Source organism: Mobula hypostoma, chromosome 8, assembly GCF_963921235.1.
Source record: "Mobula hypostoma chromosome 8, sMobHyp1.1, whole genome shotgun sequence".
Taxonomy (NCBI): domain Eukaryota; kingdom Metazoa; phylum Chordata; class Chondrichthyes; order Myliobatiformes; family Myliobatidae; genus Mobula; species Mobula hypostoma.
Genome location: NC_086104.1, coordinates 75,296,249 through 75,312,126, shown reverse-complemented (window position 1 = coordinate 75,312,126; position 15,878 = coordinate 75,296,249). Strand labels below are relative to the sequence as shown.

At 41.8% G+C, this 15,878-nt stretch overlaps 1 protein-coding gene across 2 annotated transcripts in view; it reads left to right on the top strand.

Annotated features, from left to right (window-relative positions):
• Window positions 1–15,878, top strand: part of macrod2 (mono-ADP ribosylhydrolase 2) — a 1,240,168-nt gene that overhangs the window by 49,269 nt on the left and 1,175,021 nt on the right. For both annotated transcript variants that reach the window (XM_063056135.1, XM_063056134.1), the window contains exon 2: window positions 15,423–15,485. In XM_063056135.1, the coding sequence (XP_062912205.1) occupies window positions 15,423–15,485 (63 nt within the window). The remainder of the gene's footprint in view (window positions 1–15,422; window positions 15,486–15,878) is intronic.

The following is a 15,878-nucleotide window of genomic DNA, read 5'->3' as shown; positions in this document are numbered from 1 at the left end:
GACGCAGGAATGGACGGATGGTAAAAAAAAGTAAAGATAGCATGCAGTCAGATTGTCAGGAAGGGCAGGCAGGTGATAAGACTTGGTTGCAGCCAACAGGCTGAGTATCAAATCATTAGGGATGCAGAGTCATAAAGGACAGAAAACATGGTACTTAAGGTGTTGTATCTAAATGCGCGTAGTATAAGAAATAAGGTGGATAATCTTGTTGCAATATTACAGATTGACAGGTATGTTGTGGCCATCACTGAACCATGTCTGAAGGATGGTTGTAGTTAGGAGCTGAATGTCCAAGGTGTTACATGTTGTATCAGAGGGATAGGAAGGTAGGCAGAGAGGGTGGTGTGATGTTGAATCATTGTGGGTTGAATTCAGAAACTGCAAGGGTAAAAGGACGTTGATGGCAGTTATATACAGGCCTCCCAACAGTAGCTGGGAGATGGACCACAGGTTACAGCAGGAAATTGAAAAGGCGAGTCAAAAGGGCAATGTTATGGTAGTCATGGGAGATTTTAACATGCATGTCGATTGGGAAAATCAGATTGGCAATGGATCTCAAGAGAGTAAATTTTTTGAATGCTTAAGAGATAGCTTTTTAGAGCAGTTTGTCATTGAGCCTAAAAGGGGATCAGTTATACTGGATTGGGTGTTATGTAGTGAACCAGAGGCGATTAGGGAGCTTAAGGTAAAAGAACCCTTAGGAACCAGTGATCACAATATGATTGTGTTCAACTTGAAATTTGTTAGGGAGAAAGTAAAGTCTGATGTAACAGTATTTCAGTGGAGTAAGGGAAATTACAGTGGTATGAGAGAGGAGGTGGCCAAAGTAAACTGGAAGGAGCTGCTGGCAGGGATGTCAGCAGAGCAGCAAAGGCGTGTGTTTCTGGGAGAAATGAGGAAGGTGCAGGACAGATGTATTCCAAAAATGAAGAAATACTCAAATGGTTAAATAGTACAACCATGGCTGACAAGGGAAATCAAAGCTATTGTAAAAGCAAAAGAAAGGGCATACAACAAAGCAAAAATTAGTGGGAAGATAGAGGATTGGGAAGTCTTTAAAAACCTACAGACAGCAACTAAAAAATTCATTAGAAGGGAAAAGACGAAATGTGAAAGCAAACTAGCAAATAATATCAAAGTGGATAGTAAAAGTTTTTTCAAGTATGTTAAAAAAGTAAGAGAAATGAGAGTGGATATAGGACCGCTAGAAAATGAGGCAGGAGAAATAATAATGGTGGCCAAGGAGATGGCTGATGAACGAAATGAGTATTTTGCATCAGTCTTCACTGTGGAAGACACCAGCAATATGCCTGATGTTGTAGTGTGTGAGGAAGAGAAATGGGTCTAGTTACTGTTACAAGAGAGATGGTGCTCAAAAATTTGAAAGAGCTAAAGGTACATAAGTCACCCAGACCAGATGAACTGTACCCTAGGGTTCTGAAAGAGGCAGCGTTGGAGATTGTGGTGGTGTTAAAAATGATCTTTCAAAAGTCATTGGACTCTGGCATGGTGCCAGAGTACTCGAAAATTGCAAACATTACTCCACTCTTTAAAAAATGAGGAAGGCAGCAGAAAGGAAATTATAGACCAGTTAGCCCGACCTCAGTGGTTGGGAAGATGTTAGAGTCAATTGTTAAGGATAAGGCGGTGAAGTACTTGGTGACACAGGACAAGATGGTACAAAATCAACATGGTTTGCTTCAGGGAAAATCCTGCCTGATGAACCTGTTGGAATTCTTTGAGGAGATTACAAGTAGGATAGATAAAGGGGATGCAGTGGATGTTGTATATTTGGACTTTCAGAAGGCCTTTGACAAGGTGCCACACATGAGACTGCTTACCAAGTTAAGAGCCCATGGTATTACAAGAAAGTTACTAATGTGGTGAGAGCATTGGCTGATTGGTAAGAGGCAGCAAGTGGTAATAAAAGGATCCTTTTCTGGTTGGTTGCGAGTGATTAGTGGTGTTCCGCAGAAGTCGGTGTCGGGACCACTTCTTTTTGTGCCAAGTTTGCAGTTGATATGAAGATTGGTGGAGGGGCAGGTAGTGTTGAGGAAACAGGTAGGATGCAGAAGGACTTGGACGGATTAGGAGAATGAGCAAGAAAGTGGCAAATGAAATACAATGTTGGAAAATGCATGGTTATGTATTTTGGTAGTAGAAATAAATGTGAGGACTGTTTTCTAAATGGGAAGAAAATCCCGGAATTTGAGATGCAGCAGGACTTGGGAGTCCTCGTGCAGAAACCCTGAAGGTTAATTTGCAGGTTGAGTCGGTGGTGAGGAAGGCAAATGCCACTCACTCATTCATTTCAAGAGGTCTAGAATACAAGAGCAAGGATGTGATGCTAAGGCTTTATAAGGCACTGGTGAGGCCTCACCTTGAGTATTGTGACCAGTTTTGGGCCCCTCATCTTAGAAAGGATGTGCTGGCATTGGAGAGGGTCCAGAGGAGGTTCACAAGGATGATTCCAGGAATGAAAGGGTTTTCATATGAGGAACGTTTGATGGCACTGGATCTGTACCTGCTGGAATTCAGAAGGATGAGGGGGATCTCATTGAAACATTTCGAATGTTGAAAGGCCTAGATGGAGTAGATGTGGAAAGGATATTTCCCATGGTGAGAGAATCTAGGACAAGAGAGCACAGCCTCAGGATAGAGGGGTGCCCTTTCAAAACAGAGATGCGGAGAAATTTCTTTAGCCAAAGGGTGGTGAAATTGTGGAATTTGTTGCCACATGCAGCTGTGGAGGTCAGGTTGTTGGGTGTATTTAAGGCAAAGATTGATAGGTTCTTGATTGGACATGGCATCAAAGGATACAGGGAGAAGGCCAGGAACTAGGGTGGAGGAGAAGATAGAAAAAAGGACCAGTCATAATTCAATGGTGGAGCAGACTTGATGGACCAGATAGCCTAATTCTACTCCTTTGTCTTAAGGTCTCATGGTCTAAAGCATTTGCTTATTGTTTAAGTGGGTGCAACAGGACACCAGTTGTTCAGACATGTTGCTGAAATTGGAGCGAGTTCAAAGGAGGTTCATGAAAATGATTCAGGATTGAAAGGCTTGTCATATGAGGAGTGTTTGATGGCTCTGAGCCTCAACTCACTGGAATTCAGAAGAATGCCGGGGAGGATAATATGAAACCTATCAAACACTTTAGTATGAATGCTAGGAAGTGCGAACTGCCTTGTAGCTTCGATGATGCCAGCATATTGGGACATCAGAGGTCTGTGAATGTAATGGGTTCTAGCTGCCAGTGTTTCTTTATTACTTTCAGGGTGACACGGGTGTTCAAGTGAGTGTGCTGCCAGCATCGTCTATTGATGAGAAGGCAAAGAGTGACAAAACCTTGCTGGAGGCTGCCAAAGGCAGCAGGATCCAAATTTACGGGACATGAAGGGTGACACTTAGCTTCAGTGGACGATGTTACCCATGGGGCTTTGTCCTAGCTAAAGTAGCTAGACCTCTGCTTGGTGAAGATTTCCTATGAGTCCAAGGACTATTAGTTGATCTTAATGCAGGCTTGTGGATGTCAAGGACTTTGGGTTGTTAGCCTGCTCTCCCAGTAAGTTCTCCACACTGACTCTGTCAAGTGCATTCACCACCACATGTGAGTTTACTTGACTGCTGGGCAAATTCCCAAACCTCACCAAGCCCACATTCTCCACTATAGGTACATGTTGTTTGGGCTGAAAAATGTGGCATAGATTTTTCCAATGGCTGATGGCTCTGTGTTAAAAGACTTGGATTTTCGTATTGTTTACCTGGCTGACATATTTGTTGCCAGTGCATCCAAGCCCCAATACGTATCTCATCTCTGCACACTTTTTGAGCGCCTAAGCCAACAAGTGTTGATAATTAACCTTGCTAAATGCCAGTTTGGGTGGTCAACCGTTGAATTTTTCAGCCATCGCATCTCCCCAGAAGGTGCAAAACCCTTCCTATCAAATGTAGCTACTGTTATGGATTTCCCACTGACTCACACTACTTAAAAAAAAAAACAACTACATGAGTTTTTAGGTATGGTGAATTTCTATCACTGCTTCATTCTGCGAGTTGCTGAACTTGTGCTTCCACTGTATAGTACACTTAAAGGCAATACCCTAATCAAGTGTTTGACTGGTCAGCTGACTTGACCAGGGCATTTGATGATACCAAATGAGCTCTTTCTAATGCGACCTTACTGACACACCAGCTCCCCTACGCACCAATAGCTATTACTACTGACGCTTCAGGCTATGGTGTGGGTGCTGTGCACTAACAGTTGGTCAGAGGCGTGTGGCAGCTGCTTGTCACCTTCAGCTGGCAGCTCCATGAAAGAAAGTATAGCACGTTTAACCATGAGCTTCTTGGTCTCTATCTGGCTGTTCCCCATTTTCATTTTCTTCTAGAGTGTTGCCGTTTCACAACGTTCATTGACCACAAACCCCTTGTGCACACGATGGCCAAAATATCAGACCCTCGGTCTGCATGGTGGCAATGCCTCTTGGCCTATATATCTGAGTTCATAACTGACAGACAACATGTCAAGGGGAAAAATAATGCCATGTCTGATTGCCTCTCACGACCGGCTGTTGAGACCATACACATAGGAGTTGATACTGCCTGCATGGCAACTGACAAAGCTACTGGCCCAGAGGTCCAGGCTTTCCGAACAGTAGTCATGGGGCTTGCAGTTGGTTGACATTAAGTTTGGAGAAGCTGAGTTTCTCTTCTATGTGATGTCTCAACTGGTTGTGCTTGCCCCATGGTGCCCGCAAACTGGAGGCAGACTGTTTTAAACTCCATACTTGGCCTTGTGCATCTGGGCCAGAAGGGCTCAGAAACTGGTTGCACTAAATTTTGTGTGGCACAGCCTTAGAAAGAACATGATTGGAGTGCTGTCTATGTGGAGTGCCGGCAGGCAAAAATTAACCATCATATCCAAGTGCCATTGGCACCTTTTGAGGTCCCTAAGCAATGGGTTTACCATGTCGTTGTGGATCTTGTTGACCCTCTTTCCCTCCCCACCCGGTCAGTTTCACGCACCTCCTTACGATGGTTGTCCTACCACCAAATGGCTGGAGGTCGTCCCTCTAACATCAATGATGGCCGTGGCTCAGGCATTCTTCAGCACCTGGGCTGCATGGTTTGGCAGTGCATCTAATATTTCCTTTGGCTGCGGTCCCCAATTCATATCAGACCTCTGGGCTGCAATGGCCCAGAACCTCATGTTAGGCCACACCACACTATGGTGTATCACCTGCAGTCCGATGGCCTGTGCGAGCAGTTTCACTGCTCCTTAAAGGCTGCTCTGAGGGCTTCCCTGTCTGATGAGTGTTGGCACGATCATTTCTCGTGGGTCCTGCAGGGGGTCAGAACAACTCCAAAAGAGGACTTGCAGCCATCCATGACTGAGTTGGTATACGAGCAGCTATTAAGAGTGCCAGGTGATTTAATTCCAGGTGTCATGACGACCTGATCGGCCTCTCAAGAGTGTTCCACCCTCCTCAGTAAATTCAATTTCTTTGCACCTATTCCTACCTCCCATCGTGGTATACAACACTGTTGGCTTCCTGTTGACCTACATTCGTCTCGTTTGTTTTTGTCTGCATTGATGCACACCAACTTACTCTTGGGCCCCCTTACATTGGCCTGTTCTGAGCTTTGGAATGGAGAGAAAAGACCTTTTATTATAGATGAGAAGAGTTAACCTGAATATGTTTTGGTAGATTGCCTTAAACCAGCCTGCCAAGTTTTTGGAGAATTCTGCTACCATGCTGCTTATGTCACGACATGACCATGAGTGTGGCAACATGCCTTTGGATAACTCAGAGGCATTGGCTGTTCCTTTACCCATGGAACATCGGACCAAGCTGGGCAGCTTGTCCAACTCTGGACAGGCTCACAATGCTAGCTTTAGTGAATTCTGGTGGGGTGGGGAGAATGCAGGGACTGTAGGGTAATGTAATTGATAGAAACGTGCAGAATTCACAACCGCCAACATTGAGTTGTGGTTCACTTTAAGAGGTGGGTCTGATGTGATTACGTAATTACATAAAGTTCTTTTACCGTGCTTTGTGTTCAGTATTTTGGAGTTCAATAAATGAGTTGTTAAGGTTTTTCTTAAATCGATGTGAGGTATTTTATGTCTATTTGTGAAAACCTACAATAAATTCCTGATTAGTTAGGGCATGAAGGGATGCGGGGAGATAGCAGAAGATTGGGGCTGAGAGGGTAAATGGATCAGTCATGATGATGGGCCAGACTTGATGGGCCAAATCGCCTAATTCTGCTCCGATATCTTATGGTCTTATGACGAATTTAGTCCTTCCCTAGTACTTATGGTTGCTGTTAAGCAACAGTTTTATAACTGTAAGGAATAAATCTGTGCCAGAAAGGTTTTAATTTTATTTTTGGTGCGGCTGAAAGCAAGCATCATGGCTTCAGGTTACGAGCTGTCTCCAATAACACCCAGAGAGTCACTGAAATCCCCACTACAAGTACAAAGGCTGCTGCTAAGACTGAATCAGAGACTGGGTCTGAGTGAAGGCTGAATGTCTCAAGCTCCCTCCTCCAGCCAAAAAAACCTAGGCCCTCCACAAGATGAGGAGGGGTCAATGGGGGAGGAGGTGGGGTGGAGAAGAGGGACAAAAGAAGAATGACGGGTGGAGAAAAGGAAGAAGTCTCAGAGGACAGCATTCAAGTGACAAAAGATTGCTGAGAGTAAAACTAATGGGAAGAAAGGGCAGTGCAGTAGACAGACGCAAGCAACCTCTCCTCGTCCTCGTATGAAGCAAATGTAAGAAGCCAACGATGCAGACAGAGGAAGCACCAAGCCAGAGGGGACAGTGGAAGGGAGCCATCAGGCAAATATAGAGATTCTGTCAGTAGCTCACAGTCCTGGGGCCCAAGGCCAGCAGCCCCCAGATCCAGGAGAACTGGAGCAGCCAATCTAATATGTACTAGTTCTGGGAGACCAGGAATTGTACTGGGAGACTGGGAGCAGAACAGGAGCAGTTAACTCCAATGAACCCCAGATGTGGAGGCTGTGGGCGACAAGAGCAAGACATCGGAGCAGGAGCACAATCCAGCCTCTCCCCAGACACACCAGCATCGCCACACCTGGGAGAGGACCTGAGCCCACAAACAATGAGGCAGTTTATCAAGGCTATGGGTATGATGAGAACTGTGATTCCAGAACTCATTCATGGAACTAAAACCGGCATCCTTACACGTGCACGGTGCAAAGAGCACTGTTGTGTGTCGATGCCTTTCGATGCCTTGCCAGTGTCAAGGCTGATGTGATTTACAGGAGTGCGGGCAACTGAACCTCCAAAACTATCAGAGGTGATTGCGATGATGGTACCATGGCTTGGCTGTGTGGTCGGGGGGTAATAACTGTCATGCTTTCGGCCTGGCAATTCTACTGCGTGGAGGTAGCTATTCAATCACCCAAGGCAGAGAGGTGGTTGGTGGGCTTTGCCTTGTGGCAGGTGTTATGAGTAGATCTTTGCAGTAATATGGAGTTGCAGTAATTTCTCTTAGTGCAGTTGTGGGGGCTGGATGTGAGAGAGGAACAATGAGGGGTGAAAGGATGGCAAGCCCATCTGTTTGCCTCCTAATATTCAAAGACCATCTTCCAGTCCAGGGTCTGCACTGTGGAACAGGGTGAGACATGCTCAATTTTCTTCCAAAAGGTTTGTGGGGTAATGAGCTCTGTGATCCACAGCTTAAAGAAGAGAACAGCTCAGTAGTATCCTCCACAGAGGGACATATTGATCACTTGTAGATTGCTCGTCTGCTACAACTAAAAGGCCACAGAGAACATCCTGTGAGAGCAGCTCTATCACAGAGCAGTTAGACAACAAGGAGCTGGAGAGTCCAGGCCAGCCATTGAACCTGGATGAACTGACTGGCTCCATCTGTTCCTTTGACTCGAATGCAACTCCAGGAAGTGACAGCTTGCCAAGGTTATACTCAGCTCTGTGGCACTGGATGGGCCCAGACCTGCTGGAAATACAGTATACAATGCTATGCTTCAAGCTTGCAGTATTTCGGTGCCTATGATATTGCTCCCATCTACATGTAGAAGGAGGAGAGAGATGACATTGAGAATTGGAGACCCATTGCACTGTTGAATTTAGATTACAAGATCCTTTCTAAGGCCATCACCAGCAGTGTCAAGTCTGCTCTTGTACAGGTGATGCATCTGTCCAAAACTTAATTTGTACCAGGTAGCAAGATCTTTGGCACCCTTGTACTCCTCAGGGATATCATTGCCTATATGCTGGATGGGTGTGGACGCCAACCTGGTCTGCTTGGACCAGGAGAAAGCTTTCGACAGGATACCACACACGTACGTGATGGTTGTTTTCTCTCTAAAATGAGCTTTGGGGAGTGAATTTTGATGAAGAGCCTCAGCCCAAAGTGTCAGGTCTTTATTCCTCTCCATAGATGCTGCCTGATCTGCTGAGCTCACCCAGCATTTTGTATGTGTTACTCTGGATCTCCACCATCTGTAGAATCTTTTGTGTTTAGGGAGGGAACCAGGAATTGGATTCAACTGCTCTACACAGACGTCTATAGTTCAGTCCAAGTCAGTGGTTGGGAAACAGTAACTTCCCCATCAAGTTTGGAATTGGGCAGGTTGCCCTGTCTCACTTGTCTTGTAATGCAATGTCAAACCCTTTCCAAAATCCATCCGAAGGACTTGTGCATACAAACCCCATTTCCAGAAAAGTTAGGATATTTTCCAAAATGCAATAAAAACAAAAATCTGTGATATGTTAATTCACATGAACCTTTATTTAACTGACAAAAGTACAAAGAAAAGACTTTCAATAGTTTTACTGACCAACTTAATTGTATTTTGTAAATATACACAAATTTCTTCTTGATTGTTAAACATCCTATTTAGTTTCAAGATCTGGCAACAAAGTTTTTAGGTGATCCACTGAGACACCCTGCACAAATTAGATGAAGCTATTCCAATGGAACAGCTGCAAGAGACCCATGTATCGGAGCCCATTTTTACCACAATGTGCTTTGAGCCACACAGTGATTACTCCAAACCTATTTAGACTTTGCCCAGATGCATGTGGCCCAGGTAATAATCTGGAGAATATTACCCTTGCAATACACACAAACTCCTGGAGGAACTGAGTAAGTCAGGCAGATCTATGTAGGGCAGGGGTTCCCAAACTTGTTAATGCTATGGGCCACTGCCATTAAACAAGGGTTCTGTGGACCCCAGGTTGGAACCCCTGATGTAGGGGAATAAGCTGACATTTCAGGTTGAGTCCCAATGATTATTTGCTCTATTTGAATGGCTCCCTGTGCCCTGGTGTTATGAACAGTTTTCTTGCTCTCCTTGCAGTTCTCTGTCGAAAGCACCTGTTGCACAAGAGTAAGGACAGAATCTCCTCTGGAAGTAAACTTTAGGTCCCTCTACCTGTGTAAAGAGGTTTTTAAGCATTATGATCTGAAATGGAATTTCCTGAGAGAAAGGTGGAAGTAGATTTTGGAGCAACTCTCGAAACGGAAACAATTACAGTTCAATGAGTCCAAGGAAGGGCTACTGAATGAATTGAATGTTTATTTCAGGAATGGGTCCAGTGGACCAAATTGCCTTTTGTGTTTTGTAATTGTGTGACTTTTAAGTGGAAACATGTAAGGTAATATAAATGTTACCAGTTAAGGTACATTTTCTATTCTCTGCAACCCCACCTCCCCCCATCCCCAGATTGTTTTGTAATTTGGAAATGACTACCTGAGATAGTCTAGCACATTCAATAATAACTAATACAAAGAAGGAAGGAAGAAAAATACTACTGTGCCAAATAATCTCCAGCTGTGCTGTATCATTTGATTTGATTCTATGAACTATATCCATTCTGTCCTTACAGTCCAGGCATACGGGTAATTCATGGAGTGGGAATCGAATGATCAGTAACCTGCTGAAATCCAGCAACCATGTTGATCAGATTTTGGCAATGATTAATGAATATTTTAAAAACATGAAAGTGTATTTCAAATTAACCTTAACAGCAACTTTGCCAGGGTCAAAAGGATTAAGTGACAAGAGCAGGCTACATAGACGATAGCTGATATCCTGAACGTAAATTTAGTCCACAATCTAATTGATGACCAATCTGAGCTATTTTTCGCCCGTGGCTGAGTTCAGAATTGGAGCTTGAAATTAGTGCAAAGCTTTACAAGAGATGTTGGAACACATTTCTTCATACAATAGGTGAAAGAACTGCACCTCCTTGCAAAAACTAAGATTGTTGGGTTTTTATTTATCCAGAATTGTTGAAAATTACAAATGGGTCTATGGAAAAAAAATAGCTATAATTGAACTGAGTTGAATTGACTTTATTTCTTACATCTTTCCCATACATGAGGAGTAAAAAGCTTTATGTTATGGCTCTGTCTGAATGTGCAATGTGCTAATTATAGTAATTTGTAATAAATAGTATGTACAACTGAACAGTCAATATAGCCTAGAAATACAATTGTGTCGGCGTGAATTGATCAGTCTGAAGGCCTGGTGGAAGAAGCTGTCCTGGAGCCTGTTGGTCCTGGCTTTCATGCTGTGGTACCATTTCCCAGATGGTAGCAGCTGGAACAGTTTGTGGTTAGGGTGACTCAGGTCCCCAATGATCTTTTCAACCCTTTTTATGCACCTGTCGCTGTAAATGTCCTAGATCGTGGAAAGTTCACATTCATAGATGTGCTGGATTGTCTGCACCACTCTCTGCAAGGTCCTGCGATTGAGGGAATTACAATTCCTGTAGCAGGTAGTGATACAGCCAGTCAGGACACTCTTAATTGCACCCCTGTAGAAAGTCCTCAGGATCTGGACAGTCATGCCAAACCCCTTCAAACATCTGAGGTGAAAGAGGCACTGCTGTGCTTTTTTCACCACACAGCCTGTATGCACAGACCAAGTGAATATAATTGAATATAAGGTGGATTCAATGGCTTGGATGAATAGTTGTCACTGCTTTACTGAGGGTAAAAGTGGCTGTCAAGAGAAACCAAAGCATATTCTGAGTAAGAGCCTTGTACAGTAAAAGTATTCTCGGCTGACAGAACACTTGGCACCCTTGTTTTCTTTGGTGCAGCTAATTTCCAAGAAATGGGGCAGAGGAGGAATTTAAAAGGACAAAATTATTTTGCATTTTAGGCAGAAGGTGCAAAAGCCTGAAAGTATGCACCACCAGGCTTCTAATTCACTCATACAAGTTGATTGATCATACTCCTTGTATGATAAAGTGGACGCTTCATGACTCCTCAATCTACCTCATCTTGGCCTTGTACCTTATTGTCTACCTGCACTGTACTTTCTCCATTGCATTATTTTCTGCATTCGCTTATTCCTTGCTTTTCCCTTTTACTACCTACCACTGTATACTGATGTTGTGAGATTATATGTGTGGTTGGCATACAAAACAGTTTTCCCACAGTATCTTGGTATGTGACAATGAACTAATTATATTACACAGTTTTGCACGTAGTTCTACATTTGGTCCATTTGATTTGGAGTTGGTCAAGTTTAACAATTCAAATATTTTAAAGTGATGTGTTTTGTTTTGAAAAGTAACTATGTCGTAGCCCTTGGGTACATCAATATAATTTGGTTACAGCAGTAGATATAAATGGCAAACCTTCTGAAAATACCTGCGAGGCTTCAATGTTCAATGAAAAAGAAATTTACTGGAATATTAATATGTTGGAATTGCATATGTGAAAATGTGGATCATTGGAATATATGGGATTATGTTATTTGGAGACGATCTGAGAATTGCAAGATAAATTCAAAGGAGATTTTGTGGCAGTTTTCAGATTTACTGAGAGAGGAAATGAGCAGAAACTGCTCACAGTAGCAGAGCGTTGTTAACCAGCAGATGCAGGTGTAAGGCAATGGACTGTGAAGTAGAGGCAAAGTGAGTTATATTGGTGTAATCTGCAATGCATCAGCTAATTGAAAGGTGAAAGCTATACTTTCTGAAGAAAACTAAATAAACCGCAGGGATTTTACTGATAATGCAGTGATATTATAAGGATTTTTATTAGCTTGCCCTTTCAACTGAGGGGTCAAATGTCACCCTCCTCTGCTCGAGCCTACTAATATTCAGAGACCATTGTGTACATCCTTTCTGATGTTTACCAACAATGATCATTGTTCCAATAGCAGTAATGCTGGCCTGAAAATTTGAAGCATTAATGGATTTTTGGTGTGCTTCACCAGAATATAAAGTGCACTTGAGGAAATTAGTTGAACTGCATACAGATTAACATTTTCACCTTTACCAAATAAATAAAAATGGGAGTGAGCTGCATTCAAGTTGCATCAAGACAACAACTACTGAAAAAAACTCGGGAATCCTACATTTTTGTAATTGTAATTAAGGGAAGTGCTCGTTAAGTGTGGATACAGGTTTCTTAAACTAGATACCTTTGACTGAGCTGTTTTTGTGAATAAATATAAAAATCAAGAAGCTTCTGGAGGAAAGTATTTACAAACAATGCAGAATGTGACAAATATTTCAACTGTTCTTTGCTCTAATAGTAGTTTCAGTCAAAGGCATGATTCATTACAGAAGATTATATTTTAGATCCAAGATTAAATTGCACATTTATTATGTGCAATGTGAACAACTTAATTAATTAACTAGTTTAATATACAATTATCAGTTGTTTCTTAGTTGACAGTACCCTTCTGAGTCAGAAGGTCATAGACTCATCTGCAAAGATAAATGAATAAATCTATGATTATTGATCCAGTGTGGTGTGAAGCTATTGCCTTTCTATATAGTGTGTTTCAAATGATACAATTAAAGTATGGTTTGTCTGCACCTAGAAGCCAATATAAAACAATCCTATTTTTTTTTCTAAGATGAGCAGACAGTTGTCCCTGGTCAATAATTACCAAATTAAGGTACATCATTGGGAAATGACAATATTAAAATATTGTCAATTCAATATTTGCTGTGGACAAAGATGGTATGTTTCTGATTAATGATTATAGTCCAACAAAAGTATTTTGGTGTGAACGTGGTATACTTAAATCTTTATAAAAATGGAAAAGGACTTGCCCTTACATTTCACAAAGGTCAGTCCTTTGAATGATATTTACCCTCAGTGGCCACTTTATTAGGTACTCCTGCTTGTTATAATGCAGGTATCTAATCAGCTAATCATGTGGCAGCAGCTCAGTGCATAAGTATATGCAGATGTGGTCAAGAGGTTCAGTTGTTGTTCAGAGTAAACATCAGAATGGGGAAGAAATGTGATCTAAGTGACTTTGGCTGTGGAGTGGTTGTTGGTGCCAGACAGAGTGGTTTGAGTATTTCAGAAAGTGCTGATCCCCTGGGATTTTCATGCACAACAGTTTCTAAAATGTAAAGATAATGGTGCAAAAAGCAAAAAAAAAAGACATCCAATGAATCCAGTTCTGTGGGTGAAAATGCCTTGTTCATGAGAGAAGTCAGAGGAAATGGTTCAAACTTACAGGAAGATAACATTAACTGAAGTCATGTGTTACAAAAGTGGAGTGCAAAATATTGTCTCTGGATGCACAACATGTTTGAGCCTTAAAGTGAATGGGCTTCAGCAGTAGCAGAAAGCCATGCCAGGTTCTACTCCTATGGCAACTTTATGAGGTACACTCCTATACCAAATAAAGTGACCACTTAGTGTATGCTATAAGAAGCCAGTACGAAGGAAGAAGAATCAATTTAGAATATCACAGACTGCAAAGATATGTCAAAAAGGTAAATTATATTAATATCTACGTTTTAAATATCTGGCAAAAATGAAGATGAAGTCAAGTGCTGTACAGTTCTGAGAGTGAGAGAGAATAGGGATCGATACAGAAAGTTTGGCAACACTCTGGGAAAGCTGGATTGTTCCAGTTTAAAGTCCAATACAAATTGGGGCCAAATGCGTTATTTCCATGAATTATGATGGAGTATAGATGTTCAATAATACTTACAAAAGGGTATTATATATTGTTGGCAAAAATTTCAGATTCGTGGGGAAGGAATGGGCAGTTGGGAATAGCTATATTACTGTTTGAAAAGTTTGATACAGATTAATGATTAACCTTTTGCTATGTTGTACTATGTGTGATTATATTCTAAACTTTGCATAATTTGCTGGATAATGAGAAAGTATCTCATTTAGAAGCCAAGAAAAGATGCTGTAAGAACAAAATTTACCAAAAATGTGCAGCAAATCAGACATCATCTCTGGAGATAGAAATAAGATCTAATGCTTCATTTGGATGATCTTTCAAGAGAACTATGATTTCAGTTCTGATGAAAGCCATGGAATGGAATGACTGAAGATGGGCATCTTTCGCCAATTTTCTACGACACAGCACGTGCGTGTGCGTCTGCGTGTGTGTGTGATGTTGGCGGGACGATGTACTTTCCATGCTTGTACAAGGTGTGGAATGAGAGAGAGAGAGAGAGAGAGAGATATCCTCACACAGATATTTTGCAGTATTTTTCCCTTTTATTTTACGAGGTCGAGTTGCGATCTCAACACTCAACCCGGCACGGATGGAAAGCATACTCAGGAGCGGCTCCAACTGTGTTCAAACCCAGGAACCTCCGTTCCATAGTCCGGCGCTGATGTCATTGCACCACCAGCTGGCCCAACTTTTTCACACTCTTGTAGATATACACTCTTTCAACGATGTACTTGGATTCCTTTACTGGTTTCTCGTTCTTCACTTAAGTATCTACTATGCTTCTATGAAGTGGCTTGGAATGGTACATTGTAGTAAAGACTTGTTTTTTAATTGCTTTCTGGATAGCGGATGATGCATGCAATCTTGTTGCTTTTCTTCACAGCAAATGCTAAATTTACTTCTGTCAGTTCTTTCACAAAGTGGACTTGTTTGAGGTCGGGGTCATTGAAGCAAAAGGAAGACCATATGGACAAATTTGAACAAAGACATTCAGAGGATAAATGTGACTGGGGCAGTTGTTTATTCCATGCATTCCAGCTGCTTCCTTCCCCCACCAACGACTTCCCCAACTGCAAACACGAGGAAATCTGCAGATGCTGGAATTTCAAGCAACAGATGAAGGGTCTCGGCCCGAAACGTTGACTGTACCTCTTCCAATAGATGTTGCCTGGCCTGCTGCGTTCACCAGCAACTTTTATGTGTGTTCCCCAACTGCAAAACTGTGTTTATTAAACCAGCATTTACATCTGTGCCATGTCGTTATTTTCACCCAGATTATTCCAAGTACTGGCTAAATACTTAAACTCAGGTTTTAGAAAAATTGGTGAATTGTTATTCATTTAGGAAAACTGCTATTAATGAGTTAATACTCCTAAATTAAACTTCCATTTGGAACTTCATTAATATTTAGTCTATTTAATCTCTGTAAATTACAGTATTTTTTTCCAACCCATTACAGATTCTTATGATGATGGAGTTGTACATTTGAAGGAAATTTCTGTTTGGAGTGAAGATGTGAAAAGTAAGTGACTTTTAACTGAAACCTGTATTACTGTCATTTTTGTCTGTCTTTAAGCTTTAATTTTTGACTAGATTCTCAGTATAATAAATCCATTAACAGCTGAGTGCAGAAATGACTAGAGTAAAAATACTGTATTAAAAAAATTGTAAATCAACTCGCAGATGAGGAGTTTAGTTTGCTTAAACTGTTGGATTAATGTATCTCTTTACCTACACTACCCTGATTCCGTATTACACATGCAACTAGCAAATTACTCCCTTATATTGACATTTACTTTCTTAAAAACATTTGTTTTTTTTAATGAAAATGATTAATTAAGTGACCACAACTTGATCCAGGCACCAATTGTCGAAGGACGCCCAAAATGTAAATTGGATCCTTTCACATGTATCA